The sequence below is a fragment of the Ceratina calcarata genome, unplaced genomic scaffold (assembly GCF_001652005.2).
Source record: "Ceratina calcarata isolate Rehan_Ccalc_2016 unplaced genomic scaffold, ASM165200v1 scaffold151.2, whole genome shotgun sequence".
In the NCBI taxonomy this organism is placed as follows: domain Eukaryota; kingdom Metazoa; phylum Arthropoda; class Insecta; order Hymenoptera; family Apidae; genus Ceratina; species Ceratina calcarata.
The window spans coordinates 994,644-1,020,555 of record NW_017136308.1 but is presented as its reverse complement, the minus strand read 5'-3'; the positions used below and the strand labels follow the sequence as shown (position 1 = coordinate 1,020,555).

Here is a 25,912-nt window from a genome sequence, read left to right as displayed (position 1 = left end):
AGCGATAGAACTGCTTCGAGCGAAACGAAAGCATACTTCGCTCGCCTATGTTTAAACGTGACCTCAATTGACAATTGGATCGCCGCAGCATCGGAAGTTACGATCAACCAGGATAGCTTAGTTGCACGGCTGCGTACCAGTTTAAACGCCACAAAGTATCGTTATGTTTGACACAAACAGAAGGAGGATAAAATTGCAGAAGGAATAGAATAAAGTGTATAAAGGATGTTTTGAACATTTTGTTTTATTAAACGGTTCGTACAGAGGCCCGCGTCTACGTTCTTGCAGTTACAATCCCTTTACATGGTAAAGCAAGACACAATTCGGCTCTTCCTCGTTTGCCTCCATTCTTGGTCTCTCAGTTTCGAACGAAGCTCGGTTAGAACAGATAGTACGTCTACGATGGAAAAAACGAAATTGTTGTCAATGGTTCGAATCATAAATGTTTAAATGAAGAATCGCTTACCCGAGGAGATGCATCTGCATAGCACTTGTTGAACCTATACGCGTACTCGCAATTGTCACCGTTAGCTAAAAAACAGGCAATCGATTAGCGACTGGACCTGGCGAACTGCACATTGGACCTAATCGAGTGTAATCGAAATCGAATGATAACAGACGATCGTAAGATGAAAAAAGTCAAGAGAGGAGAAAATAATTTCGAAAAACTCGAAAAAAATAAAAGAAAGTGTAGATACCCAAATATTTACCGATCGCCTTGCACTTGCTAATGGCTTTCTGAACTTCTTCCCTGTACGCTGGTATTCTTTGGAAGAACGTGAGCATGCCATATAAATTAAGCTCCCTCTTATCATCGACCAGCCCGAATTGTTCCCATAGACAATACATGTAACACTGCAAACGAAAGCGAGCCTCGTTTTTCATTTCTCCGTTTTATCGATTCGCGCGTTCATCGTATTATCGTTTGATTACCTTCAATTCACGCGATTCAGGCCACTGCCCGTTTCTCACGGCCTCTATATCGACTGAAACGAAAAGAAAACCCTCCGCCAGTTACGCACCATCGAACTTATCAACTATTTAATAGCTTGATCATTTTTCTACGCTCAGTTAGAACCCTACCTGTCGCTACACCTGTCTGTGTCTGACAAGCGTTCACCACGCTGGCCGCGGTCGCGATCATTTCGTCGGAGACGAAACTCGGCCGTGTCTACGAGACAAATTAGTCCGATTAATCATTCGTTGATTAAATCTCTTGGATAAAAACGCGCGCAGGCAATAAATCGATTTTACGAACACGTAAAAGAAACATATTTTGCCAAGCTAATACTAAAACGAAATCATTAGTACTTATTATGAATTTAAAAAAGCGAACAGGCTGCAGCGATCTTAAATACTACGGTACGTACCCCACAATGGACACTTGGAAGCCGAATTAAGCAAAGGATCAATAAACCTAATGATATCGAATAAGTCATGATTTCTATTCGATTTTTAGAAAGTGTATAACAATAAAAACGAGATTCTAGTCCGGCCGAGGCCCGGAGGATGAGAAACTATCGATAGGGTGTATAACGGTCCCAGTAGACGGTATCGTCGAGCGCGAGGGCGCGACTGAACTTCGGCCCGGCCGTCGACGGATCGAGCGCACAAGGGGGAGATCTTTCGGCGCGTATCGAGCCCGCTCGACGTCGAATTAAACGACGTATCGTCACCTTCGCAAACTCAATTCTCGCCGTACAACAGATTACTCTCCGACCTAATTTCCGCGAATACTCGTACCGATCGTTTCGCGAAACTATTGTTCGCGATCGAGCATCAAAACTCAGCGATCTCTCGAGTAGCATGGGTGAACGAACCTTTCGATTCTACGCGTCTATATAGGCCAGGGTGTGCGCTTTAATGCTGATTTGATTGCCGGATGTTACCATTTTACAATCTGACCCTACGTAATTTCACTTATCACCTACACATTCAGTCGATTCAAACGCCTCGTCCCATTCATATATTCACTTGCCGTTTACAAATTGCGAAAGGACGGGGCTCGGTAGCAGGCGTCAGTAACCAGCAGCGAAAACTCATCGCCCGATCAATATATCCTCGAAAACTTATTCAATTCTTTTTAATCATCTGATGAATACCGAAATTAATAGAAGCTCATTCTCTAAAGCTAAGAGAATATACGAACGACGTGAGAGGAATAATAGTTCTCTATAGATTATGAATTTGTCTGGAAATTTCAGATGAAAAAGAATCGAAGAAACGTTTCGGAAATCGTTCGCGCCAAAAACTGACGCGTAAGCGACTATCATATTCATGAATTGTGGGTCAATATAATTCCGGCGAAGGTAGGCGAATGTACCCGAGCAAACCCTAAGTAAACTAGTCTTGAATACAGAAGTCCCTTAAAATTATTGACCACCGCCGACTCGATCGAAACTAAGTTGCAACGATCAATACACCTCGGTAGAAAATCGACATCTGTGTTCCTCCGAAACTTGGTAAATTGAATGTCAGGATATCGTCGCGTTGCCGCATAAGAAATTGTCGCGTTAGACATAACCTTCTGCATTCTGACACGAGTACAGTCAGACCGAATTAATATTGACGACGCTGCAACGGTCGCGTGTCAGTCTCCAAGTCAAAAACACCGGTGACTACTTCCAGTATCGAGTAACATTAAAATCTTCGCGATATCCTCGCATCTTGAACGATTTTTCAAGAGGAAGAAGAGATCCCAGAGCAGTAATGTTTCTCCTTATACGGGACCGCGATGGGCAACGCGAGGACAAAAGAATTTCGACGGACTGTACACAGCCGAAGTTGTATTGACCGGAGCATTTTCTTCCGACGGACGTATTATGCTGAAAACGAGATATAAAAACGGCTATCGAAGGTGAAACTACGACGTGTCGTTAATGCCTCGTGACGTCTTGCTCCGAAGAAGATAACCGAAGTGAATCTGTCGAATGAAGTCATTGAGTTCGTTTAATGTTCCGATCACATTTCATCGACGCCAAGATTTCCTCCCGTTCGGAACATGGTACAATGTCGAGGACTAGGAAGAAACAACGTTACCCATAACGCGTTCGTAGCAGGACTTCGGTCGCGCGTTAAAATGATACTGCGTAGGATTAAAAAAGATTCGAAGATCGCGCGATTTAACAAAAGAGTGCGATCGCAGGCTAATTAAAATTTCGGAAACCTTTTGGACAGACCTCTGCCATTGTCACGTGACCGAGGCTGGGCCTACGTCACGTACCGCGTGAAATTTAAAATCGTCCGCGAGCGTCGGCGATCAATCCGGCAAGGGAACGATTTAAATATCTGTCGAATAAAATGGGAAAAACTAGAGGAGCCCATGAAACGACTCCCGAGTTGAGGAATCGAATGGTAGGAATGTACGAAGCCGGTTTAGGGCTGCGAGAAATTGCAGCCGCTGTAAATTGTTCGGTGAGCACGTTTATCATTGTAATAGGTGAACACCTATCTTTATCTTCATATAAACTGTTTTAGCAACGCACCGTGAAGAGATGGTTGAACAGGTTCGACAAGGAAGGCACGGTAGAGACTCGGGAACGTTGCGGACGTAAAAGAGCTACGACGGCCGAACAAGATGAAGCGATTGTACGACTGGCGACGCAAACACCGATCACGGCCGCGAAATCTGTGCTTCCCGCTTTGGGGTTGACTTGTTCCGTTGACACAATACGCGAGAGACTGCATAAAGCCGGAATCCACAATTGGAGTCCGTCGCGAAAGTACATACAAAATATTCCGCTCGGGTGAGTTCACAGTGATCAGACTGCGAATCTTAAACATTGAAATAGCCGTTCAGCTTTTAATATCCTGAACGTACATTGAATTTTCATGTAACTGCATAAGATCCGCAGTCTAATGATCATTAATAATTCTAAACGGTTTTCTCGTTCTCATTGTGTCTATCTATTCACAGTGACTCGAACGGTACTGAAATTCAACAACCCGTTTGGAGACCGACTGGAACCCAATTAGGGAAAAAGAAGCCTTCTAAAGATATTAGTAAGGACGAGAAGAACGTCGGTATCAAGAAGAAAAAGAGTGCTCCTAAAAAGATCAAGGCTAAAGACGTGTACATCGGCGACGGTGCCCCGGCAGAAAGTATAAAATCGGCGAATGATCGGCAACAATTCGTGTACCCTCAGCAGAATGTCCCTCAGTCCAACGAAATGCAAACGACGTCTCAAACTATGCATTCTCAAATAGAGTTCGGCAACGCTCTAAATTTGACGCTGCAAACGCAGCCTCATAATCATTATCAACATCCGGGCATAAGCATGGTTCAAAATTGGCCTCTAGATTTAGTACATGGCAGTGATCATTACTCGCAGGTTTGTATAGCTAACGATTTAAATTTGTGCAGACTTTCGATATAGCGATGGCGTTCACGTTCTCGAAACTTAGGGTCCACCAAATTCGATACCTCAACAAGAGCAGCTGCAATCAGAAGTTCAGCAACAGCATTTAACTTCTGACACGCCTGACATTCACGATTCTCAAGATAACGATCAGTCCTCCGGCGTAGAATGTGATGCGAACGAATGTGATCCGAATGAGACGTCGGACGACGGTGGTACGCGAAGCAAGAAGCGAAAAAGGACAAAGAAAGGCGGTAAAACAAAAGGGACGTTGGAAACCAGCGTTGAGATTCGTAATCGTATGATCGGTATGGCCGAAGCTGGCTTGTCCACGCTATCTATCGCTCTCGCGATCGACAGATCGGTAAGAAGAAACACGTTCGTCTTGGATATCAAATAGTACAAAATACCGTTTTGAGAGTAGCCTTATACACAATATTCGTTTGAATAGGAACGTACAGTTAAAAGGTGGTTAGAACGTTGGCATAAAGAAGGGAACGTGCAAACGAAGGAGAGAAAGGGTCGCCGACGGATCACTACTAAAGAAGAAGACGAAGCGATTATCGCTATGGCCACTCAGCAACCCTTGACTGCAGCTAAACACGTTGCGCCCGCCTTGGGATTAAAGTGCAGTGTGGATACGATCAGGGAAAGGCTTCACAAAGCTGGTATACATAGTTGGAAACTTGGGAAGAAGCAGGGGTCAGTACATATTGAAAGAATGATTCTTTGATAAAAGTATATCTGTCGATCCGTATCGAACGATCATTGACTATTTTAGAGAAGGAAACGCTGTACACACTGTGCATCTTTGGAAACCTAGTGGAAACCGGCCGAACAAGTTGAAGCTACCCGGTGAAAAAAGAAGAAGGATAAAGACTAATAGAAAACGCGACGAAACAAATAATGTACAGAAGAGGCCTACGAAAAAGGCAAAGAGTGAATCCGTGCTGGTGAAAATGGATCCTCCGCCTACGAACCTGATACCAGAACAGCCTGTTACCTTGACGTTCCATAATCCTGGAACAGGTAAATTCGCGATACCTTCACGCGATTTATCATACTTCGAAGCGATGGAGACTAATCGACAATTTATTTTAGTGACAAGCTATCCTACTCCAGTGATACAACAGCCTGTTCATGCTATTCCTCCTACGACGATAGTTCCACCTCAGTCGCACCCATCGACGGATCCTACGACGGCATCGCAACCAGTGCAACCGATGGATGCTATGATGCAACAAAGGCCTGACTGTCAGTTAGCACCAGCCATTGGAGCACCCGTCTCGACGCAGGGAAACACCGGCGTCGCTTACTCGTCGTGCATGGTTGTTACTAATAACAATCACGCGGGGCACATGGAACAATCGGATCCTCTAAATTACGAACAGTACATGTGGAGTTTTTAAACTTCCAATTTTTTTAATGTACCTCATATCATAATATAATGACGAAGTACTTTTATGTGTACGCATGTATTTTTGCCACTGTGAAATATATTGTATCAATCGTATGATAATTTTTAATGACGAGGGCCTGTACAACAATACAGTTTCTTAAATCTGTTTACGAATGTTTAATCTAACGAATAAATAAAAATTCACCATATACCATGTTTTATCACGTGAGTTCCCATATATGTGGTACGTTCTTGAGCATGTCTTCCGGATTGTTTTTATGAAACATAAAGTATCCTTGAATTTGTGCCGGGCTGACATTTTTCTTTTCCGACATTATACTATTTGTGAACTGTTTAGCTAATTCGTTCGCCTTTTCATCAATGTTCTTATAAAATCTTAAGAACATCTGTTCTATTTGTGTCTCACTGCACCAGCCTGGAATGAAAGATACCATTAGCTATCAATGAACTGTCGAGCGTACGTGGAACACGTACCAATGTATTCTTTCACGTCTACTCTGCCAGGTCTGACTAACGCAGGATCGAGTCTCTCCAAATAGTTGGTCGTCATAAACAAAATTCTTGCCTCGGTAGAAGCAACGCCGTCCAAACAATTTAGTAATCCACTAAACGTGACTCTGTTTAAACCGTCGTACGCGGCTTTCACTATGGACAAATAGAAGGTAATTAGTTAACTAAGAACGTTTCCATATCTTCGCTACGAATTCATTACTCACTCTCTTTACTTTCTTCCCGACTGCTAAACGCGGCGTCGACATCTTCCAATAGTATAATAGTTTGTTGTGGGGCTACTGCTAACAGATGATTTAATCTATCATCTGTCAAACCTCGCTCTGACAGATTTAAAACGCAAATGCCTCGCTCTAATTCGCCAGCTAGCGCTGTAATGAACGATGATTTGCCACAACCCGGCGGACCATACAATAAATACCCTCGCCGATACGGGATTCCTACATGAATTCATAAACGTTCCTCTTTCTCTTCTTAAACGTATTTTCTTTCAAATTACATACCGCGGTCGCTGTACCACGAAGGATTTGTTATGAACTCCCGACAGTCGTTCAGTATCCTATCCGCGACACCGGTGTCTAAAACGACTGACTCCAGCGGTCTTCGTTTTCTGGGATGACCAAATTGCCTCCATTCACTTCCCATAGCAGTATACATTATCGTTTTACCTTCATATTCCTTTAACGCCATTTGTCTGGCTAGAAGTACATATGTGTGTCACTTCTGAACATATCTGAGTCACTTTCATCGCTTCATAGCTGAATGGCATCTTACCCTCCTCTAAAATGTTGAAATACACATTTTTATCTCTCCCAAATGCGGTCAGCTGTACAGTTTCGAACGGTATACCCATTTGTATATCCAATGTTTGTTGTTCTCTGGTTCTCTCCACTTTTATCCAATTCCCTTTGTATCTATTAATTTGAAAAAATAAGTAAATCACTAAGGACTCGAATCTATCCTCATTGTTACAGAGATGATTTAACTGTGAACCATGATATTCTAAAGCATACTTGTCATTGTGTAGCAGCGATAAGTAGTTATTTCTAACCTAATGAAATGTGTTCCAATACTTGGTATGAAATCATATCTAGTTTTTATGTGACCTGTTTCTCTCTGTTCAAAACTTGTCTCAACGGATAAGTGTTGGGTCTCCTTGGCACCTTTGTACGTGATCCACTGCAAAAGCCATTGGTAGCTTTTATCGCGACAGGGAACTTCCAAAGTGATCATGTAATGTCGCCTGGATTTCGAATAAATTAAATGCTGATTAATCTCCGTCGAACAGGGCAGTAATCGTGATATTACCTGAACAGGATCATGCCTGTTTGCATTCCCTTTCGTAAAAGAGCTGCTCCGGCACCTAACCCGAACAACCCGAAACCAGCTCCGAAATATGGATTGTCCGACAAAGTTTGCACGTAATCTATTATAGTCATGATGCAACTGTTTTTTCCTTACGAATAGGATTAACAATAAATACGTCTGATCGGTTGCGTTCGTTGCACAAGTGCGAACTTTAACTATTTCGCATAGTGCGTGCCACTTCTCGTTCGTCTTACGCTTTAAGCTAGTAGTAAATGGGTAGCGCGTAGCGTAGCTGAAAACGATATTAGCGTTTGTTAGCGTTCTCCTTCAGTCTTTAGAAATCTAACTAAATAAACGATGTAAAAGAATGCTGTTCCAATAATTTTTAGTATATATAATTCAATGCGTTGTCGGCGATCAGCCGGAGTTCGTGAGAAACTGATTAGACTGGTTTTTGGTTTGTGCGCGTAAAATAATCGTACTACGTAAAGACGTGTCGAATTGTTTCTTCACCAGTCCGGTATTTACCAGCACGTGTTCTGCATGGATTGGCTAGCATCATTATTCGATTCTTTACAGATAATACGTGTACCATTGGAAATTTAAAGGTATGTATATGTACATTTTCCAAAGAAGAAAAGAACCTTATTCATCTAGGACGTCAATATTGAAAGTAACAACTATATGCGCTATTGCCATCGTCGAGTTTCCTTGTCTTTTTGTTGATTTCATGTTGTCTCGCGTGCTTCACTAATAACTAATAACGTTACTATAATCGGCGATGGGATAAAATTCCCGATTGTTATTACAAACGGTGAAATTGCGGTGAAATAACAGAAGCGCGTTGCAGCAACAATGAATTTTCACCTATGATAATCAGAGTTTGGTCCGTGCAGCAAATGAGAATTTTTTACCCCTCTAATATCAAAGCATATTTCTCGATATCGTCGAACTCCCGGCTGTCTTATCTTCGATCTTGACTGATCCGATCTGAAGTCTCGGTATCGTTCACAGATGCGGTTGACACTATTTTTTAATTGTTTAATACTATGCGCGATACACGTTAAAGCAGACAAACGGGTGAATAAATATGTGACTACACTGATTGATGCAAAATGGAAAGAGACACCCTTGGCTTTTGAAGCTGCGGAATATCTGAACGATGAGAATCCAAGCTACTTTTGGAAATTCATAGACGCCTTCGCCAATTACGATTTGAGGAGTGGTAACTATCGTTTAACTTAATCGTTGTTGAAGTCGAGGCAACGTCATTCCAGGATTCTCTTTTTCAGCCACAGAGAAGGACAACTATGACGCTGCCGTTGAGTTTGCACAAAAATTCTTATCTCCCTCGGAGATAGCATTAATGAAACTAGGATTGTCTTTACGGATCTACTCGGCAAGGGTTGAAATGTTCATCCAGATGGCAGAGAATAAAAACATTTCCCTCCTCGATTGTTACAATGTAGCAGACGTCGGGGGAAGATTTACCTGTTCTTTAGAAGAACTAGAAGAGCTAGCCAGTCAAGTAAATAACGAATTTATATTATAAGCTCAAATCGCCGTGACTTATGCATATTTCATTTATTTTGTAGGATACTTGGTTCAATCCACACACTTATAGTGTTGATCATCGTTATCATGTTTCTCAACAATCAGAAAAGATCATTATACTTTATGGTCAGATTGGTACACCGAAATTTTCCGAGTTCCATGAGAAATTGAAAAATCTTGCAGAGACCAAAGGAATTAATTACATTCTAAGACATTATTTAAAGGTATTTACAAAAGTGGTCAATCAATTAATAGTAGGAAGTTGTATCATCTTTCTTTATATTACAGGAGAGATCAGATAGGAATGTACGTTTGGCAGGATACGGTGTAGAATTACAGATGAAGTCTACGGAATATAAGGCGACGGATGATTCGGACATAAAAGACAATTCAGGAAAAGATTCCGAGACTGGGAACGATAACGTGGAAGAAATAGATGGAATCAATTTTTTAACATTAAAGTAGGGTGGTTATATTCCTAACATATAGGAAATAAGAGGATTTGTCAGTTTTATTTCCTGTTAGCACGATGTAACTTATTTGTTTTAGAAATTTGTATCCTGATAAGCAAACGGAGTTAGATAAACTGCAGACTCACTTGCTGGAAACTAGTCATGAAATCGGTGCGTTGAAAGTATGGCAATTTCAAGAGTTGAGTCATCAAGCAGCTGAGAGGATAATGAACTCTCCCGTGAACGAGGCTATCAACGTCCTGACGGATATCTCGCAAAATTTCCCGATGCAGGTAAACATTTATTTACGATACGGATAAACTGTTTTAATAACTGATTTTCGGGTTGTGTAAAGGCGAAGTCTTTGATTAGAACGAAAGTAAGTAGCGAAATGAAGAAGGAGATGAAGCTCAATCAAGCGCTGTTCTTCACGACTTTGAACATTCAACCCACGGACACCGCACTTTTTATTAACGGATTATTTTTCGACTTGGAAGCAGTAGATGTGCTAAGTCTTTTAGAATCACTAAGAAGCGAATTAAGAGTAATGGAGTCACTTCGTAAGATCGGTACGACGAACGCTACGTGCTAAGAACTTACGTATCACCGATAAAGATTTTAAATACAGATTCCATGCAGGGTTCAGTAACAAGGAGACGAGCATGCTGCTGACTTTAGATCTGTCCAGTAATACGGATAAGCAAGAATTCGCAATAGACATAAGAGATTCGGCTATAATCTGGATAAACGATATCGAACATGATTCAGCTTACTCCAGGTGGTCTCCGTCTTTAACAGAATTGTTGAGACCAACTTTTTCGGGAATGCTCAGGCATATTAGGAGGAACTTATATAATTTGGTTCGTAAATCAATAATATTACAGCGCAACGATACGCATTTACAATAATCTATATAAAAATTGTATACATTTTAACAGGTGCTAATTATCGATCCTTTAAGTAGCGAATCTACACCGTTGATAACTTTAGCGCAATCACTGTATCTACACTCTGTGCCATTAAGAGTTGGCTTCGTTTTCGTTACAAATTACGATACTTCTACAACCGGATTAACTGATGCCAGCGTCGCGGTTAATAACGCGTACCATTACTTCGCCGAAGCTAAAGGATCGGCTCACGCTTTGCAATTTTTGATAGACGTAAGACTTCACTGTATTCGATCACTGATGAAAGTAGTTTCGATAGACTTCGCTGATGCTCAATATCTTTGCAGCTGAGTAATTACATTGGTCCCGACGGAGCAGACGTAGAAGATGTAAAGAAAGCCATAAGAGCGCAAGATTCGTCGGCTAACGTAAACTATATTCTCGGTGAGGAATCCGAATACGACGTAGGCCGTCATTTAGCTAGCGATTTTGTGAAGCGGTCTGGTTTTAAGAAGTTCCCACAAGCTTTATTGAACGGTGTACCCTTATCTTCCGATCAATTGACCGTCGATTCGTTTGAGGAAGCTGTTCTCTCTACGATCATGTCTCAAACGCCTGCACTTCAAAAGGCTGTGTACCGAGGAGAAATAACCGAGGGAGACGACGTGCTCGATTACATCATGAGCCAGCCGAACGTGATGCCACGGTACGAGAGTTTAAGTCATTTCTTCGTTTTCCGTTATTTTAATGAAAACGTCGCGTCGTAGATTGAATGAACGAATATTGAAACCGGAGAGACACGCGTGGTTAAACCTGATCGGAACTGTGCCGAAGGACGAGGAGGACTATACCAGATGGAATCCTCAAGATTTATCGACTTGGTTAATGAACAGGATGCGTTATATATATGTATCACGTCGCACGACTGTTCATCATTTATTCACGTTTTGGGTCGTGACAAATTTGAACGATCCGAAAGGGAGGAAGTTGTTACGCGAGGCGCTGGAGTACGTCGAATCGAACGCAGACGTTCGAGTGAGTGTAATCGTTAATCCGATCGGTGACACGAACGACGTTGATAATGCGAACGATGTTAATCAACTAGTATTGGCTGCGCTTAGTGGCCTTCCGGTAGAAAAGGCTTTGCGCTTTGTTCGAAATATAATTACAGAGGAAGTTGCCGGTGTTATAACTAGCGGTAAATTTGACGTAGAGGAGGAGGCAATAAAGGAAAAGTTAAAAGAACAATCCAACGAATTGGTTGTGCATCGCCATTATGTTAAATCTGTACTGAAACTAGAGAAAGGAGTCCGAGCGATTGTGTGTAATGGACGATTAATCGGTCCTTTAGACGAGGACGAAGAGTTTACGAGCGATGACTTTTCTCTGCTGGAAAGATTCAGTCAGAGTACTTACGATGATAAGCTGTTTAAAAAATTGATAAAGGGACAATTACTAGAGGATGACGACGATTACGAGAGGAACGAAATCACGGATGACATGATAATGAAAATTGTGTCCTTGTTAGCATCGCATCCTCAAACGCGGAGCCGATTCAACGTGCCTTTCCACGGTGACGAGTACAGCGCTGTAAAAATTGCAGCCACGAACCCCGATGAAGTAGCGTTCAATTTAATCGCCATCGTCGACCCAGTTTCTCGCGGCGCTCAAAAACTAGGGCCGATCTTGAAGACGCTTCAACACTCGTTCAATTGCAACGTTAAAGTCTACTTGAATTGCGTGGACAAGAACAGCGACATGCCGTTGAAAAGGTATTATTACTGGTATGATTTGTTTCCACATGCATTGCATTCATATCTCGTTATTCCAGTTTCTATCGCTACGTGTTTGAACCCGAATTACAATTCTCCTCTGATGGTCGTCTTAACGGGGCTATGGCGAAATTCACCAAGTTGCCTACCTCGTCTCTTTTGACGCAGTACATACACGCGCCTGAAAACTGGTTGGTGGAAGTAGTTCGAAGCGTTTACGATCTGGACAACATCAAGTTGGATAACGTAGCGATGGGAGTACACAGGTGAATGGACACATTCTTAATTATAGTCAATTGAAACATCGTGCTATGTTATTAACTAAATTATATAGTCGTAATCATGATACAAGTAGACACAATTTGTGCAATTTTGTATTACAGTGAATTCGAATTGGAACATTTACTCCTCGAGGGACATTGTTTCGAAGCGATAATGGGGAACCCTCCACGTGGATTACAGTTCACGCTGGGAACAGAAAAGCGACCAGTAATGGTTGACACAATAGTTATGGCGAATCTGGGATATTTCCAATTAAAGGCGAACCCAGGAGAATGGGTGCTACGTCTTCGGCAAGGACGGTCCTCGGAAATCTACGACTTTACTACTGTCAACGGTCAAGACGTTTTACAACACGGGAACGACGTAAAAGTTGTAATAAGCTCGCTCAGAAGTCATGTGCTGAAAGTAAAGGTATCCAAGAAACCGGACAAAGTCGGAGTGGATCTTTTGTCGGAAGACGACAAAAGCTCTGGCTTATGGAACTCTATTTCTAGGTGAGTAAAGTGTCCTGTTCGCTTTCCGATCAGCCGCGTGTCGACTATTTCAGATAACTCTAAGAGATCGATGATCTTTCAACTTTAATTTCTATTTGTTCTCTTGTTTTAGCTTTTCCAAATTTTGGTAAGCTTCCCATAATTATTTCCTAACGATCTCTTCCGTAATATATACAGCCATTATTTCGTCGACAGTCGCAAAAAAGCTAATACGACGTTCTTCGCGTTCTACTTCCCTGTTTGCTAAAATTATGTTACTCTTTTCGAAACTAGGACGTTTGCGACAGCGGACGATAGCGAAGATCAGGATGACAAGTTAAACATCTTCTCACTAGCCTCTGGCCACTTGTACGAAAGGTTCCTGAAAATTATGATGTTGAGCGTCATAAAGCATACTAAGAGTCCTGTTAAATTCTGGTTTCTAAAGAATTATCTCTCGCCAACGGTGAAAGTAAATATCGCTAGTACATCAAATTGTATGGCATAATGATTAACGACCAACTTTCGCTAGGACTTTCTGCCCCACATGGCGAAAGAATATGGTTTCGAATATGAACTTGTTCAATACAAATGGCCTCGTTGGCTGCACCAACAGACAGAGAAACAGAGAACCATATGGGGATATAAAATACTGTTCCTGGATGTACTCTTTCCGTTGAGCGTTAAAAAGATAATATTCGTAGACGCCGATCAGGTATAAAGCACAGGCAATCGTCGTGCTTATAAAAATTGTTATCATTACCATCGTTCTTATTAATAGGTTGTGAGAGCAGATTTGAAAGAATTAGCAACGATGGATCTCGGTGGTGCACCGTATGCGTACACTCCATTCTGCGATAGTAGGAAAGAGATGGATGGATTCCGATTTTGGAAACAGGGTTACTGGCGAAATCACTTGCAGGGTCGTTCCTATCACATCAGCGCTCTGTACGTCGTAGATTTGAAACGATTCCGGCGGATCGCGGCCGGAGATAGATTGAGAGGACAGTATCAAGCGCTGAGTCAAGATCCGAACAGTTTATCTAATCTCGACCAAGTCCGTAGCCTAAATAACATCGATTGAACGATGTATCCTGAATACAAGTAACCAAGTATCATTTCAGGATCTTCCTAATAACATGATTCACCAAGTAGCTATCAAAACGTTACCACAGGAGTGGCTATGGTGCGAAACTTGGTGCGACGATGCTTCGAAGAAGTTCGCTAAAACTATAGACTTGGTAAATACCATTATTTTTAATAGATTTGTGACGTACTAGAATCAAGTACAATGTTCAATCATTTTGTCACAGTGTAACAATCCGATGACTAAAGAAGCTAAACTACAAGCAGCCATGCGCATTCTACCGGAGTGGGTAGGGTACGACGAGGAAATAAAAACGTTGCAACAGAAGATAGAAAACGAAAATAGGCAGACGGAGAAGGAAGAGAACGGTAGGCATATTAGCAGTAAAGAAATCTCCCGATTTCTGTACACATCAGGGTTTCTACTCGGTGGCTTATCTTTTTGTAGTTTTGAGATAACATAAAATTATAAAAATGTACGCCAGCAAGTAAAGATTGAATATCTTTTAGATACATTCGAAGACATGGAAGATTTCTCCAAGCACGAAGAATTGTAGAAAGTAGGAGTCAGAAGGGAATTAAAAATTCCCTTCATTTTTCGATGTTCAACACTTCGTTCCAACGAGGATTTTCTTAAATGAGAAAGAAGAAACACCTCGTCGTCACACACTGAACGCTACTGCGGCTGGTCCTATTTAAGAAGATAAAAAATCGTGATCGTCGCAGTGGTAATCACAAACGAGAAACTATGTTCGTGGCGTTCACGCGATTGTGATTTTCTATTGTATTATCTACCTTATAGTTGTAAGAAATAAACTTGTAACGTTTTTAAACTATTTCTCAATACAAATGCATCATCCCGTCAGCAAGTCCCGCGCATTCATTTGTGCGTGACGTAACGAGAAGGTCCATCGATGGGGGATACGAGATCTAACAAGGAAAGGCCGACATGTTTGGGACACGGATTTTGATGAGTCTTACATATGTCGTAGTGTAGATGTAGTACAACAACATAACTAACTTTAAATACTTCAAAGATAAGAAGTGACAGCAATATAAACTCGTAAATAGAATAAGAGAGGTAGAGTAACTAAAAGCGGACTAATACATAGTATCATAGAGAATAGATATATGTTTTTATTACTGCAATATTAGTATGTTCACGAAGGTGGAGAAAGCGATATTTAGCGAGTGCCGCAAGGCCATTCTAAATTAAGGAATTTAAATTGCATGGTTTAGTTGTTTATTTGCCATCTATTGTAATGTTAAAAAATAAAGTCGAATTAGTAATCTTACTCCTGAAGGTTCGAGTCCTTCACACATTCATCAGGGCTCGAAACGTCAGGAGTAAGATTACTAATTCGACTTTATTTTTGTCACGTACAACATTACAATAGATGGCAAATAAACAACTAAACCATGCAATTTAAATTCCTTAATTTAGAATGGCCTTGCGGCACTCGCTAAATATCGCTTTCTCCACCTTCGTGAACATACTAATATTGCAGTAATAAAAACATATATCTATTCTCTATGATACTATGTATTAGTCCGCTTTTAGTTACTCTACCTCTCTTATTCTATTTACGAGTTTATATTGCTGTCACTTCTTATCTTTGAAGTATTTAAAGTTAGTTATGTTGTTGTACTACATCTACACTACGACATATGTAAGACTCATCAAAATCCGTGTCCCAAACATGTCGATCTTTCCTTGTTAGATCAAGAGCAATTGGAAATTCATAGTAACAGGTCTTATTTCGCTACTAATGACATCTTTCGTCTGTAGAGACACGCGACGATTACGATAGACCGGTTGCGAGCGCGATCCGAGATATCTCGCCGTTTATCCCGCTTAACGTTTCTGTGTATATTATCCGGTGAAAACGAAAGAACGGCCTATCATTCTCTGTAAGAAAGAACTCGCGTTTTGTCGCAAACAAGAATGGACGAAACCACACGAGATAATCTTATATCGTACGTAAATTCCACTTCTCTTCTCAACTTATCCGACGGCAGACAGCGGATCGTGTGTATACCTTCGTGCGATTATATTGTTTACGATTTCTAACGATGATTTGCTGCTAGTATGTCGAATGAACGCGTTCGGAAGCTTCCAAGTCGTCTTGCGTAAGTCTATTCCTTTATCGATGATTAATCGATACTTTTTTTTCCCTTTGTGTGACGTTCAATGTTAAGAGTAATCTTAATTCTTATACGTAACAACATCGGAAAAGCATGGATTGTGTCAATCGAAGCGATGATTCGCTTTTGGCTAAGAGCTCGTCACGATTACGACAAAGTCGAACAGTGGGTGACAAAAAAAGATTAAACGCGCTGCTCGTTACGGTCGAGCGAGATCGTCTTGATCTCACATCATGCCTCACTTTTCCTTCGTTATATCATCAAAGTAATTATTTTCTATCGTAAAGATAAACATTGCCACGGAATACTTCGTAATCTGGTAAATCATATGTATATGCTCGGTGCATTTTGAATCGAGCGCAACAGATATCATTTTCGTCCGCGTTTGAACGATTCGAATCGGAAAACGATTCTCGATTCTCGAAGATCAGCGGCAAAGCGCACACGCGCTTGTTTACCAACGACCGGGGATAATTTTAAATAAGTATATATAATATCATTCGTTCTAGCCCTACCGGCTCAATAATAGGAGTAATAGTTTATACACCTTGAAAAATTTATCGTTCATTCCTCCGTACCCTTGCACAATAACGAAACATTCCACTCTTCATTATTCATCGTCGTCACATTCCTGAAAAACCATTTATTTTTATTAAACTATAAATGAACTAAACTAAGGCAACGTAAGACAAATGTGAAATTAACTAACAAAACTAAACATTAAATGAATACGAAGTAAACCTTTCTTTACTATATAATTACGTTTTAACTTACTTTTTTTACTTTATTAAGGAATTTAAATTGCATGGTTTAGTTGTTTATTTGCCATCTATTGTAATGTTAAAAAATAAAGTCGAATTAGTAATCTTACTCCTGAAGGTTCGAGTCCTTCACACATTCATCAGGGCTCGAAACGTCAGGAGTAAGATTACTAATTCGACTTTATTTTTGTCACGTACAACATTACAATAGATGGCAAATAAACAACTAAACCATGCAATTTAAATTCCTTAATTTAGAATGGCCTTGCGGCACTCGCTAAATATCGCTTTCTCCACCTTCGTGAACATACTAATATTGCAGTAATAAAAACATATATCTATTCTCTATGATACTATGTATTAGTCCGCTTTTAGTTACTCTACCTCTCTTATTCTATTTACGAGTTTATATTGCTGTCACTTCTTATCTTTGAAGTATTTAAAGTTAGTTATGTTGTTGTACTACATCTACACTACGACATATGTAAGACTCATCAAAATCCGTGTCCCAAACATGTCGATCTTTCCTTGTTAGATCAAGAGCAATTGGAAATTCATAGTAACAGGTCTTATTTCGCTACTAATGACATCTTTCGTCTGTAGAGACACGCGACGATTACGATAGACCGGTTGCGAGCGCGATCCGAGATATCTCGCCGTTTATCCCGCTTAACGTTTCTGTGTATATTATCCGGTGAAAACGAAAGAACGGCCTATCATTCTCTGTAAGAAAGAACTCGCGTTTTGTCGCAAACAAGAATGGACGAAACCACACGAGATAATCTTATATCGTACGTAAATTCCACTTCTCTTCTCAACTTATCCGACGGCAGACAGCGGATCGTGTGTATACCTTCGTGCGATTATATTGTTTACGATTTCTAACGATGATTTGCTGCTAGTATGTCGAATGAACGCGTTCGGAAGCTTCCAAGTCGTCTTGCGTAAGTCTATTCCTTTATCGATGATTAATCGATACTTTTTTTTCCCTTTGTGTGACGTTCAATGTTAAGAGTAATCTTAATTCTTATACGTAACAACATCGGAAAAGCATGGATTGTGTCAATCGAAGCGATGATTCGCTTTTGGCTAAGAGCTCGTCACGATTACGACAAAGTCGAACAGTGGGTGACAAAAAAAGATTAAACGCGCTGCTCGTTACGGTCGAGCGAGATCGTCTTGATCTCACATCATGCCTCACTTTTCCTTCGTTATATCATCAAAGTAATTATTTTCTATCGTAAAGATAAACATTGCCACGGAATACTTCGTAATCTGGTAAATCATATGTATATGCTCGGTGCATTTTGAATCGAGCGCAACAGATATCATTTTCGTCCGCGTTTGAACGATTCGAATCGGAAAACGATTCTCGATTCTCGAAGATCAGCGGCAAAGCGCACACGCGCTTGTTTACCAACGACCGGGGATAATTTTAAATAAGTATATATAATATCATTCGTTCTAGCCCTACCGGCTCAATAATAGGAGTAATAGTTTATACACCTTGAAAAATTTATCGTTCATTCCTCCGTACCCTTGCACAATAACGAAACATTCCACTCTTCATTATTCATCGTCGTCACATTCCTGAAAAACCATTTATTTTTATTAAACTATAAATGAACTAAACTAAGGCAACGTAAGACAAATGTGAAATTAACTAACAAAACTAAACATTAAATGAATACGAAGTAAACCTTTCTTTACTATATAATTACGTTTTAACTTACTTTTTTTACTTTTTATTTACCACTTTTTTATCCTGATTTATCTTACTATTAACAATTACCCTTACTAAACTATTTTTATTATATGAAACGTGTATACTACCTTTCTATCTTTAACATCTTCTCTTTTAAATTCACTTTTACATATTTCCACTTGTTATTCACTCATATACCCTCTCATAGGACGTGCTCGTCCTACAACGACAAGTACAAATTATAAATAAACATTGATAATGACGAAAATGGAAGAAATAAAATTTCCTGGATAACGAAAGAAAGAAAAAGAGAATCGCTCGAATGTACTTTAAAATAATGAAATTAATAAACGCGTTTAAGCCACGTGAGTGCGGGTGATGATCGTGAGTCATGATCGTTCATTAAAAGAATCGTGGTGACAATCGACAGGAACAGGAAAGCGAGATACATCGGGTTGGAAGGCTATCTCGCTGGACGAAGACGGAGTGAGTGACGAACAAGCAGATAGGAAGTTTGAAAAGCAGATACAGATAGAGGAAACGTGTGAGTGGGGGGAATCATCGGTTGCGGTAGGAACGGTGGAGCGAGGGAAATTAAATCGGTAGAGAGCGATCTTGGCTTGGGGAACAAGCAACAAGTGGGATAAAGAAAACTGGAGAGGGGAGCAGAGGAGATAGGGGGAAGAATCGGAGAGGAGAAACTCATCGAACCGAGCTATCTGGTAGTTAAAACAAACGGATTAGACTGAACAGAGTGTCTCATACTGAAAGGAGGCATGAAGTGGAAGACGGCTTTCGTTATTTATGTAACCAGTGACGTGCCGACAGTTCGTCCAAGTCTTTCCGATCGGTCGAAGACTTAATACAAACCGGACCGGGATCGCTCCATTTCAGCTGGCGCTCCACCTCCGCGTCGAGCTCCCTTCTCCCCGATTCGTCTCGTCACGCGTTGCCAAGTCCTGCACCGCCGCATCGCGTCGCCGCGTTTTCGTCTACCTACCTTTCGCTTTTCTTTCCCATATTTTCGATCGATCCACCGCACGGTGAATCGACCGTTCCGCATCGCGATCGGCGCCCGTTGTTCACCGTAAGCGCACGCTCGCACGCAACCGCCTCACACTCACACAAACACGCAACGCGTACCACACGAGGATCATGGACGAGAGGATCAAGCTGTGAGTTCAAAAATCCTTCCGGATTCAATCGGATCGTCTCGGTACAGATCGGATCGGCCTTGCCCTACTTCCTCCTCTTACCGTCCAATATTTAAATCCTCTGCGCCGCACCACACTTCCTCGAATTCAATATCCTTGCATCGAGGGGACACGTTTCGTTCGAGAAACCAAGCATCGCGTATCACAACAATCTATAAGTTTCCCAATGAATGCTTTGAATTCGATCCGAGTCCTCTTGTCAAAATACCCCTCCTTCGCTATGAGTTAAAGCTTACGACTCTTCTCTGTACCGCTGTCTTTGCTTCATCATTTCTTGTAACTAAAATATACACTTATTAGTATATTTGATTCAAAGTTTATTCGTAATTCAGTGTGTATAAAAAGAAATGATTATCGAATGATGAGCTTCTGCACGTGGTTAACCGTGATTATCTCGTGGTTACCTTCGTTTATGGTGTTCGGTTTCCAATCACGATGATGTACTTGCATACCTCAGCTCAACATTCGCTGAACAAACGAGCAACCACGGGAACACATTCATAGACGCAACGATAACGAATAAAGTACGCGTTATCCTTTATTCAGCTTGTTCCGCTTTACAATTCCACCTTGAATATGAATTGTAAAATAAAATCGTCCTTCCGTTTGCCGCATCTCTTCCATTGAAATAATAACGTGTGTATTGGAAAACGAAGGGACGATCCTGGAAACCGGATACGATTCGTCCGGTACTGAGTTTTGCACACGGCATTAAAACGGTTGCCTGAAGGCGACTATTTTTACGGATAAGAATCTAACGAATACGCATTTGCACACGGCATCCTCGTCGGTATCTTATTGTCAGATAACAGGTTACGTGTGACGCGATAACGATCGTTAGGAGAAGCATGTATGATCTCTCCTATACGGCGTGTGCCGCTTAACTGAGTGAGAACACATCGATAAATATGAGAGAAAAAGTGTTTTTCGATACTTTCAAAGAAGATCTGTTTGTCAGAATCTAGAAAACCGATTAGCCGATTATGCCACTGGGGAAAACCGGTCGAACTTTTTTCGGTATCTAATAAAAATAATGATACTTCAAAAGAAGCGGGAAACTGACTCTAACTCATCTACAATGCAAACAGAACAGCTCCAGCATTGCTGGATCCTTCCGTGACATATACTACTATGTAATTTTTACCGCTCGGTACGCTACAACTTTTGTCTGTGAATAATTTCTTTCTATCATTTTCAAGATATTCGACTGTTCTCACTTAAACCGGACACACTGTATAACCAGAAGTCTTCGCGTCACGTTATCATTAACTGATGATCCTCTTTTCTACCCAATCCGTTTATTGTCTTATCTGTCTCGGTTTGTATTCGAATTGTAGCGACAAAACAGTTACGTATTACGATTACAATCAGGGATAATCATTCCGTGATAACGTGAATATAAAATGAATCTGGTTGGAAGAATGTAACCGTAATCGAAAGAAAACAGTCTAGTCGTAAACTCGTGTCTCGTGTTTCCAAACATCGTCAAGCGCAAGATGTACGTGCGATATATTCGGAATGATCAATGATACTGTGCTTTTGTTAATTGTCTTCTTTGCATTCTTCCTTTATCTCCGTAACCGAGCACGAGGATGCCTGCTCGTTAAATGCAGACGTATTATGAACTCACATACTAATTAGTTCCGCTGACAATAAGTATCGTTAATTATTAGCGATATTTCTACAACTGGATCAATTTTTTTAAATAACTCTACTGCTATCACGTGGTCTGAGAAAACAGATGGCCGATAACGATTTGGAAAATCGTGAGATTGTGAAGAAGAATCTGGTGTGCGCGACGATTCTCCCGTACTCGGATTCGGAGTACGTCTCGTTGGCTATATTCTTTTGTTGATTTCAATCACTTGTAACGATTAATCGCAGCTAAGGCAAATTGAAATTACTTATCCACTTTGGATATGCATCCGCAGTGAGAAAATGTTTTCAAGTGGCTAATAAACGAAACAGGATTCTGCTCGATTATCTGGGATGCACATTTAAAATGGCAAGATTTGCCCTTAGACGGAACCATAAAAGTCCGAGGTCAATCGATCTTTTTGTTCTTTGTCTAGATTCAAAGACAAGGCGGTGTACGGATATGGGACGAGCATCCCACCGAATAACAATGAGACCGACGAGAGCGAGGCGTCATCGAAGAAAGTGATCTTTTGCGTCCACGGGAAACTATCCGGGTGCTGCACAGTAGTAAAAAGTAGCAACTCTCCGATTAGCGAAAACAGCACTACCACTACTACGTCCACCACCACCATCGTCGATTTACAAAATAATTCTACCAGTAAGAATGAAAATTATGTATCAAACATTTTTTATTTGAGATTGGAAGAAAATATTTGAGCTTCATAAGTGCAACAGTTGCACTGTTTTTTTTAAATAGAAACTTCTCTATTTGTCTCACAAATAGTTTCCTTATATGATATGAATCAATAATACTTGCTCGTTTTTGTCTCTGTTGCAGCTGCACCAGAAGATCATTGTCACAGAGAGAGAAACGAGGAGATCGATAAAAAGGCAAGAAGGAAATTACTGCTTGCTAGTACGCTATGCGTAATTTTTATGATAGCAGAAATCGTAGGTAATACACCATGCACCGAGCGATCCACGTGCGTTTGGGAAGACCAACAGATACTTGTACGGCCGATTGCTTCCGAATGAAACGATGGATTTCTCGCTTTCTTTTCTAGGCGGAGTGCTTTCAAACAGTTTGGCGATCGCGACGGACGCCGCGCATTTGTTAACCGACTTCGCCTCGTTCATGATCTCCCTGTTCTCGATATGGGTCGCGAGTCGACCAGCCACGAGGAAAATGCCCTTCGGCTGGTATCGAGCGGAAGTGTGTATCATTTTCAGAGAAGCTTCATACTTTAAATCGAGCATACTATGAATTTTTATTAAAAAGTTGGAAGATCGGCTTTCATCAAAATTTAGTTGACTAATGTGTATTATAAATAAGTATTAATTGCCGCGGACAGGTAATAGGGGCACTGACGTCGGTTCTCTTAATCTGGGTAGTTACGGGAATCCTCTTTTATCTGGCGGTCGAACGAGTGATTCATGAAGATTTCGAGCTGGATGTCACCGTGATGCTAATCACCTCCGCCGTGGGCGTCGCAATAAATCTAATGTTAGTAACGCGCTACGTTGATCTCAGATCATCGATCGCTTACAATTGACAGGGTGAGTCGATCTCGTTGAACTTAAATAGAATCGACCCAACTTTGCTTTTCCAGAATGGGTTTATCGCTGCATCAGCACAGCCATAGCCATGGACACGGCCACGGACACGAACACGAATCACATAAATCTAGTAGAAACCCAGAGAATCCAATACTCGATGAGGAAGTTGATAGAACGAATATCAACGTCCGCGCCGCTTTTATCCATGTTTTAGGCGATTTTATTCAAAGCGTAGGGGTACTCATTGCGGCGTTAGTCATTTATTTTAAGGTACGTGCGCGATACGCGTCAAGTGTGTCTGCATATTTAAAATTAAACTTTAATAACGATTGCAGCCGGATTGGAAAATAGTCGATCCGATTTGCACCTTCCTCTTCTCGCTGTTGGTCATATTGACCACGGTCGCGATAATCAAGGACGTTATGAACGTTTTAATGGAAGGGATACCAAAAGGATTTGAGTATTCCCAAGTGGAGAGCACGTTCATGCAGATCGAAGGTGTGGTCAAAGTTCACAACCTCCGCATCTGGGCGCTTTCGTTGGACAAAACAGCGTTGTCCGCGCATCTCGCAATTAGTAAGCGTTCAATTACTCTTCCCTATTAGGCGATTCATCGCGTAATCTTACATTTGTTACTGTTTAACGCAGAACCGGGTGCGAGTCCTCACGATATATTACGCACTGCCACCAGAAATATTCACGATAAGTATAAGTTTTTCGAAATGACGCTTCAAATAGAGGAATTCGACGAGCGGATGGAGAACTGTAAACAATGCAAAGCGCTGTCCCAGTAATTGCACAACTTTTGCGTGCATATCCAGCGTTTGCAGGGGCACGATTAAATGAAATCGATCAACGACTCAAAAGTCAAATCGGTTTGGCAACGATTAAATGACTCTTGCAGAATTCGAGTATCGAACTATTCCAAGAGTATGATCTCCAGAATAAAACTGACCGAAAACAAAGTTCATCGATACGGTATCTCAACCTCGCATATATTTATATAATGTCTGTCAATGAATCAGCTGCTCTTTAGCAAAAAAACAAGTTGACTCATCGAGGCTAACATTCTTTACGATTGTTATTTATTTTTAAGCGATTTACTTGAAATTGCGTAAAATCGAAATGCGATTTATCGTGTACTTAAACTATGCGTTCGAACTGTAAACCAAAGCACGATCGTATTAACGCATGAAAATAAATTACGAAACAAAAGAGGAAGGATCAATAATTCGAATATTTCTATTTTCCTAAATCCAAAAGTGTAACAACATTGAACGCAATTTAGCAGTCTAATATTAAAAGCTACGCATAAATATCGAACATTGGATTCATGTGTTATTTATTTATCTATCCTACATAAATGTATTAATTCAATATTTAAAAAATGCAAATTTACCTCATTTTATAACATTCTCACTGCTAAAGAAAGATGACTGCCTACCTGTTACGGACCAGCATCCCGACAGTCATGCACTCGTCCTCGATGAAGTGAAGACTGGGGTAAAGCGAACGCATATGTAAAACGACTGTGTAAAAATGAAAATCTAAGAACGTAGCAAACGTGCAGTTTCAAAAGATTGCAAAGAAAACTCGTATAAGTACAAACAATGTATGCCAGACATGACCAACAGGTAGTTGAGCAAGTACGCATTTGTTAATCAGAATTAATGGCGAGAGTCTCGAAATAATGGTGTAAGAACATTATCTGGAACACTTACGTGAAGTAATAAATACGTCGTGACACTTAGATCGACTGAAATCACGAGAGTACAAGGGCTTCTTGGTTAAAATCAAACACCGGTATGTTGCGCGCGAAGGGTGAATGGCGACGCGTAACGTAACGCTAGGTAAGAAGGCAAGATGGCTGCCACAGGTAGCTGGCGTTGCCTAGCAACCGCGTTCGGCGGTTGTTAGGTTAGGTATAAAGCGGAGCGATTGCGCTTACGGCTGAAATTAAAAATTATCTCTTACAGCACTCTCGGCTCTACAATTCTTTATCATGTTCTTTGCAGAAAAAAATATGTAGCAGGATAGGAGTGGAGAATCGGCATTGTCATCATAACACTCAGCTGCTGTGCCATTTGAATTTAACGCTTGAGGAGCAATAGAGAAAGACCAATGTCCTCCTTCTCTCTGTATACAGACGAAGTTCTGAGAGTGTACACACAGCCCACGGCTCGTGTAAGATCGTGGTGTGATCTTGGTTATAACCTTCATAGAAAATCTAACTTTTCTAGAAAATGGGTTCAGAATTTGAAGAATTATCAAATGACGCAGATATCATTTCGAAAATTCAACAATTTCGAGAGGCGACGATAAGGATAGACGATACAATTAAACTTGCTCTAAATCCAGCAACGTACGAGACACTTTCGAACACAGATAAAGTCGAATACAATCTACTGTTATCTTATTGTTTGAACAGTATGTTTTGGATGTATTTACGTGCGGAAGGTAATGTTTTATTTTTCAAAAATTGAACTAATCATTGTGCGACTTTTAGTTTATAATAATTTAATCAATCATAGGAACTGATCCAGCAAAACACCGTATAAGGTCGGAAAATGAACGTTTAAAGAAGTCTATGTTACGAGCAAAACAAATAAACGACAGGAAGACTCTAATGCCGCGTATAAATAAAGATGCGGCCCAGAGATTTGTTAGAAATGGATTATGGGAAATAAAGAAAAAAGACAAGTAATATTAAAAAAATTGAATATCCGAATGTAAATAGATGGACATATAAACCGTACATAATATTCAATTTTATATCATACTGAATTTATT

General features: G+C 40.7%; 6 protein-coding genes and 1 long non-coding RNA gene across 15 annotated transcripts; 4 read left to right on the top strand and 3 right to left on the bottom strand.

The window, feature by feature from the left end:
* Nucleotides 1-226: 226 nt before the first annotated feature.
* On the bottom strand, nt 227-2,636 carry Obp10 (odorant binding protein 10). 2 transcript variants are annotated; one of them, XM_018036464.2, is made up of 6 exons: nt 1,371-2,636; nt 1,084-1,171; nt 934-986; nt 711-855; nt 467-531; nt 227-397 (listed from the first exon to the last, which is right to left on the bottom strand). In XM_018036464.2, the coding sequence occupies exons 1-6, from the start codon at nt 1,437-1,439 to the stop codon at nt 380-382; spliced, it is 438 nt and encodes a 145-aa protein (XP_017891953.1). In that variant the 5' UTR covers nt 1,440-2,636; the 3' UTR covers nt 227-379. The 2 variants fall into 2 exon arrangements, with proteins under 2 accessions (XP_017891953.1, XP_017891952.1); XM_018036463.2 differs by having other exon boundaries at nt 699-855; nt 1,371-2,130.
* Nucleotides 2,637-3,300: 664 nt separating this feature from the next.
* Nucleotides 3,301-5,966, top strand: LOC108632122 (uncharacterized). Its single transcript, XM_018036456.2, has 7 exons — nt 3,301-3,414; nt 3,478-3,746; nt 3,917-4,331; nt 4,405-4,722; nt 4,810-5,060; nt 5,140-5,387; nt 5,460-5,966. Exons 1-7 carry the CDS (start codon nt 3,301-3,303, stop codon nt 5,765-5,767), a joined length of 1,923 nt encoding a protein of 640 aa, XP_017891945.1. The 3' UTR covers nt 5,768-5,966.
* Nucleotides 5,854-8,046, bottom strand: Bcs1 (mitochondrial chaperone BCS1). The gene is made up of 7 exons (XM_018036460.2): nt 7,597-8,046; nt 7,340-7,531; nt 7,063-7,202; nt 6,792-6,986; nt 6,495-6,728; nt 6,253-6,423; nt 5,854-6,193 (listed from the first exon to the last, which is right to left on the bottom strand). Exons 1-7 carry the CDS (start codon nt 7,725-7,727, stop codon nt 5,979-5,981), a joined length of 1,278 nt encoding a protein of 425 aa, XP_017891949.1. The 5' UTR covers nt 7,728-8,046; the 3' UTR covers nt 5,854-5,978.
* Nucleotides 8,047-8,083: 37 nt separating this feature from the next.
* On the top strand, nt 8,084-14,938 carry Uggt (UDP-glucose-glycoprotein glucosyltransferase). Of its 2 annotated transcripts, XM_018036454.2 has the most exons (20): nt 8,084-8,204; nt 8,611-8,821; nt 8,889-9,124; nt 9,192-9,374; nt 9,439-9,611; nt 9,700-9,895; nt 9,958-10,171; nt 10,242-10,462; nt 10,541-10,762; nt 10,837-11,195; nt 11,257-12,261; nt 12,321-12,527; nt 12,645-13,037; nt 13,150-13,164; nt 13,311-13,488; nt 13,549-13,731; nt 13,798-14,073; nt 14,141-14,257; nt 14,330-14,471; nt 14,613-14,938. In XM_018036454.2, the coding sequence occupies exons 2-20, from the start codon at nt 8,611-8,613 to the stop codon at nt 14,657-14,659; spliced, it is 4,578 nt and encodes a 1,525-aa protein (XP_017891943.1). In that variant the 5' UTR covers nt 8,084-8,204; the 3' UTR covers nt 14,660-14,938. The 2 variants fall into 2 exon arrangements, with proteins under 2 accessions (XP_017891943.1, XP_017891944.1); XM_018036455.2 differs by lacking the exon at nt 13,150-13,164.
* A 2,487-nt stretch (nt 14,939-17,425) lies between these two features.
* Nucleotides 17,426-24,452, top strand: LOC108632123 (zinc transporter 2). Of its 4 annotated transcripts, none has more exons than XM_026819475.1 (9): nt 17,426-17,799; nt 17,911-17,952; nt 22,000-22,223; nt 22,404-22,520; nt 22,630-22,778; nt 22,918-23,069; nt 23,176-23,392; nt 23,458-23,698; nt 23,771-24,452. In XM_026819475.1, exons 1-9 carry the CDS (start codon nt 17,768-17,770, stop codon nt 23,914-23,916), a joined length of 1,320 nt encoding a protein of 439 aa, XP_026675276.1. In that variant the 5' UTR covers nt 17,426-17,767; the 3' UTR covers nt 23,917-24,452. The 4 variants fall into 4 exon arrangements, with proteins under 4 accessions (XP_026675276.1, XP_026675277.1, XP_017891948.1 ...); XM_018036458.2 differs by lacking the exons at nt 17,426-17,799; nt 17,911-17,952 and adding exons at nt 19,829-19,888; nt 21,669-21,751; XM_026819476.1 differs by lacking the exon at nt 17,911-17,952 and having other exon boundaries at nt 17,432-17,799.
* LOC113465204 (uncharacterized) lies at nt 18,512-25,229 on the bottom strand. Of its 4 annotated transcripts, none has more exons than XR_003390051.1 (3): nt 20,332-20,616; nt 18,842-20,207; nt 18,512-18,598 (listed from the first exon to the last, which is right to left on the bottom strand). It is a non-coding gene; the product is annotated as an uncharacterized LOC113465204 (long non-coding RNA). The 4 variants fall into 4 exon arrangements; XR_003390049.1 differs by adding an exon at nt 24,844-25,229 and having other exon boundaries at nt 18,596-20,207; nt 20,332-20,591; XR_003390050.1 differs by adding an exon at nt 24,844-25,229 and having other exon boundaries at nt 18,596-20,207; nt 20,332-20,496.
* An 11-nt stretch (nt 25,230-25,240) lies between these two features.
* On the top strand, nt 25,241-25,906 carry LOC108632074 (nuclear nucleic acid-binding protein C1D). The gene is made up of 2 exons (XM_018036376.2): nt 25,241-25,579; nt 25,654-25,906. The coding sequence occupies exons 1-2, from the start codon at nt 25,366-25,368 to the stop codon at nt 25,824-25,826; spliced, it is 387 nt and encodes a 128-aa protein (XP_017891865.1). The 5' UTR covers nt 25,241-25,365; the 3' UTR covers nt 25,827-25,906.
* Nucleotides 25,907-25,912: the final 6 nt, after the last annotated feature.

Excerpts from the sequence above, each read along its gene's own strand:
- Obp10 (XM_018036463.2), bottom strand. The coding sequence starts at position 1,439 with ATGACTTATTCGATATCATTAGGTTTATTGATCCTTTGCTTAATTCGG. Across the intron at positions 856-933 it reads CTGAATCGCGTGAATTGAAG|TGTTACATGTATTGTCTATG; the intron begins GTAATCAAACGA and ends TTTCGTTTGCAG. Across the intron at positions 532-698 it reads GGCGATCGGTAAATATTTGG|CTAACGGTGACAATTGCGAG; the intron begins GTATCTACACTT and ends CCTGTTTTTTAG.
- LOC108632122 (XM_018036456.2), top strand. The coding sequence starts at position 3,301 with ATGGGAAAAACTAGAGGAGCCCATGAAACGACTCCCGAGTTGAGGAAT. Across the intron at positions 4,332-4,404 it reads GCAGTGATCATTACTCGCAG|GGTCCACCAAATTCGATACC; the intron begins GTTTGTATAGCT and ends CTCGAAACTTAG. Across the intron at positions 5,061-5,139 it reads AAACTTGGGAAGAAGCAGGG|AGAAGGAAACGCTGTACACA; the intron begins GTCAGTACATAT and ends TGACTATTTTAG.
- Bcs1 (XM_018036460.2), bottom strand. The coding sequence starts at position 7,727 with ATGACTATAATAGATTACGTGCAAACTTTGTCGGACAATCCATATTTC. Across the intron at positions 7,203-7,339 it reads ATTGGAACACATTTCATTAG|ATACAAAGGGAATTGGATAA; the intron begins GTTAGAAATAAC and ends TCAAATTAATAG. Across the intron at positions 6,194-6,252 it reads AGACGTGAAAGAATACATTG|GCTGGTGCAGTGAGACACAA; the intron begins GTACGTGTTCCA and ends CTTTCATTCCAG.
- Uggt (XM_018036454.2), top strand. The coding sequence starts at position 8,611 with ATGCGGTTGACACTATTTTTTAATTGTTTAATACTATGCGCGATACAC. Across the intron at positions 12,528-12,644 it reads GTAGCGATGGGAGTACACAG|TGAATTCGAATTGGAACATT; the intron begins GTGAATGGACAC and ends TTTGTATTACAG. Across the intron at positions 14,074-14,140 it reads GTTTATCTAATCTCGACCAA|GATCTTCCTAATAACATGAT; the intron begins GTCCGTAGCCTA and ends GTATCATTTCAG.
- LOC108632123 (XM_018036458.2), top strand. The coding sequence starts at position 21,669 with ATGGCCGATAACGATTTGGAAAATCGTGAGATTGTGAAGAAGAATCTG. Across the intron at positions 22,224-22,403 it reads TTTACAAAATAATTCTACCA|CTGCACCAGAAGATCATTGT; the intron begins GTAAGAATGAAA and ends TCTCTGTTGCAG. Across the intron at positions 23,393-23,457 it reads CGTTAGTCATTTATTTTAAG|CCGGATTGGAAAATAGTCGA; the intron begins GTACGTGCGCGA and ends TAACGATTGCAG.
- LOC108632074 (XM_018036376.2), top strand. The coding sequence starts at position 25,366 with ATGGGTTCAGAATTTGAAGAATTATCAAATGACGCAGATATCATTTCG. Across the intron at positions 25,580-25,653 it reads GATGTATTTACGTGCGGAAG|GAACTGATCCAGCAAAACAC; the intron begins GTAATGTTTTAT and ends AATCAATCATAG.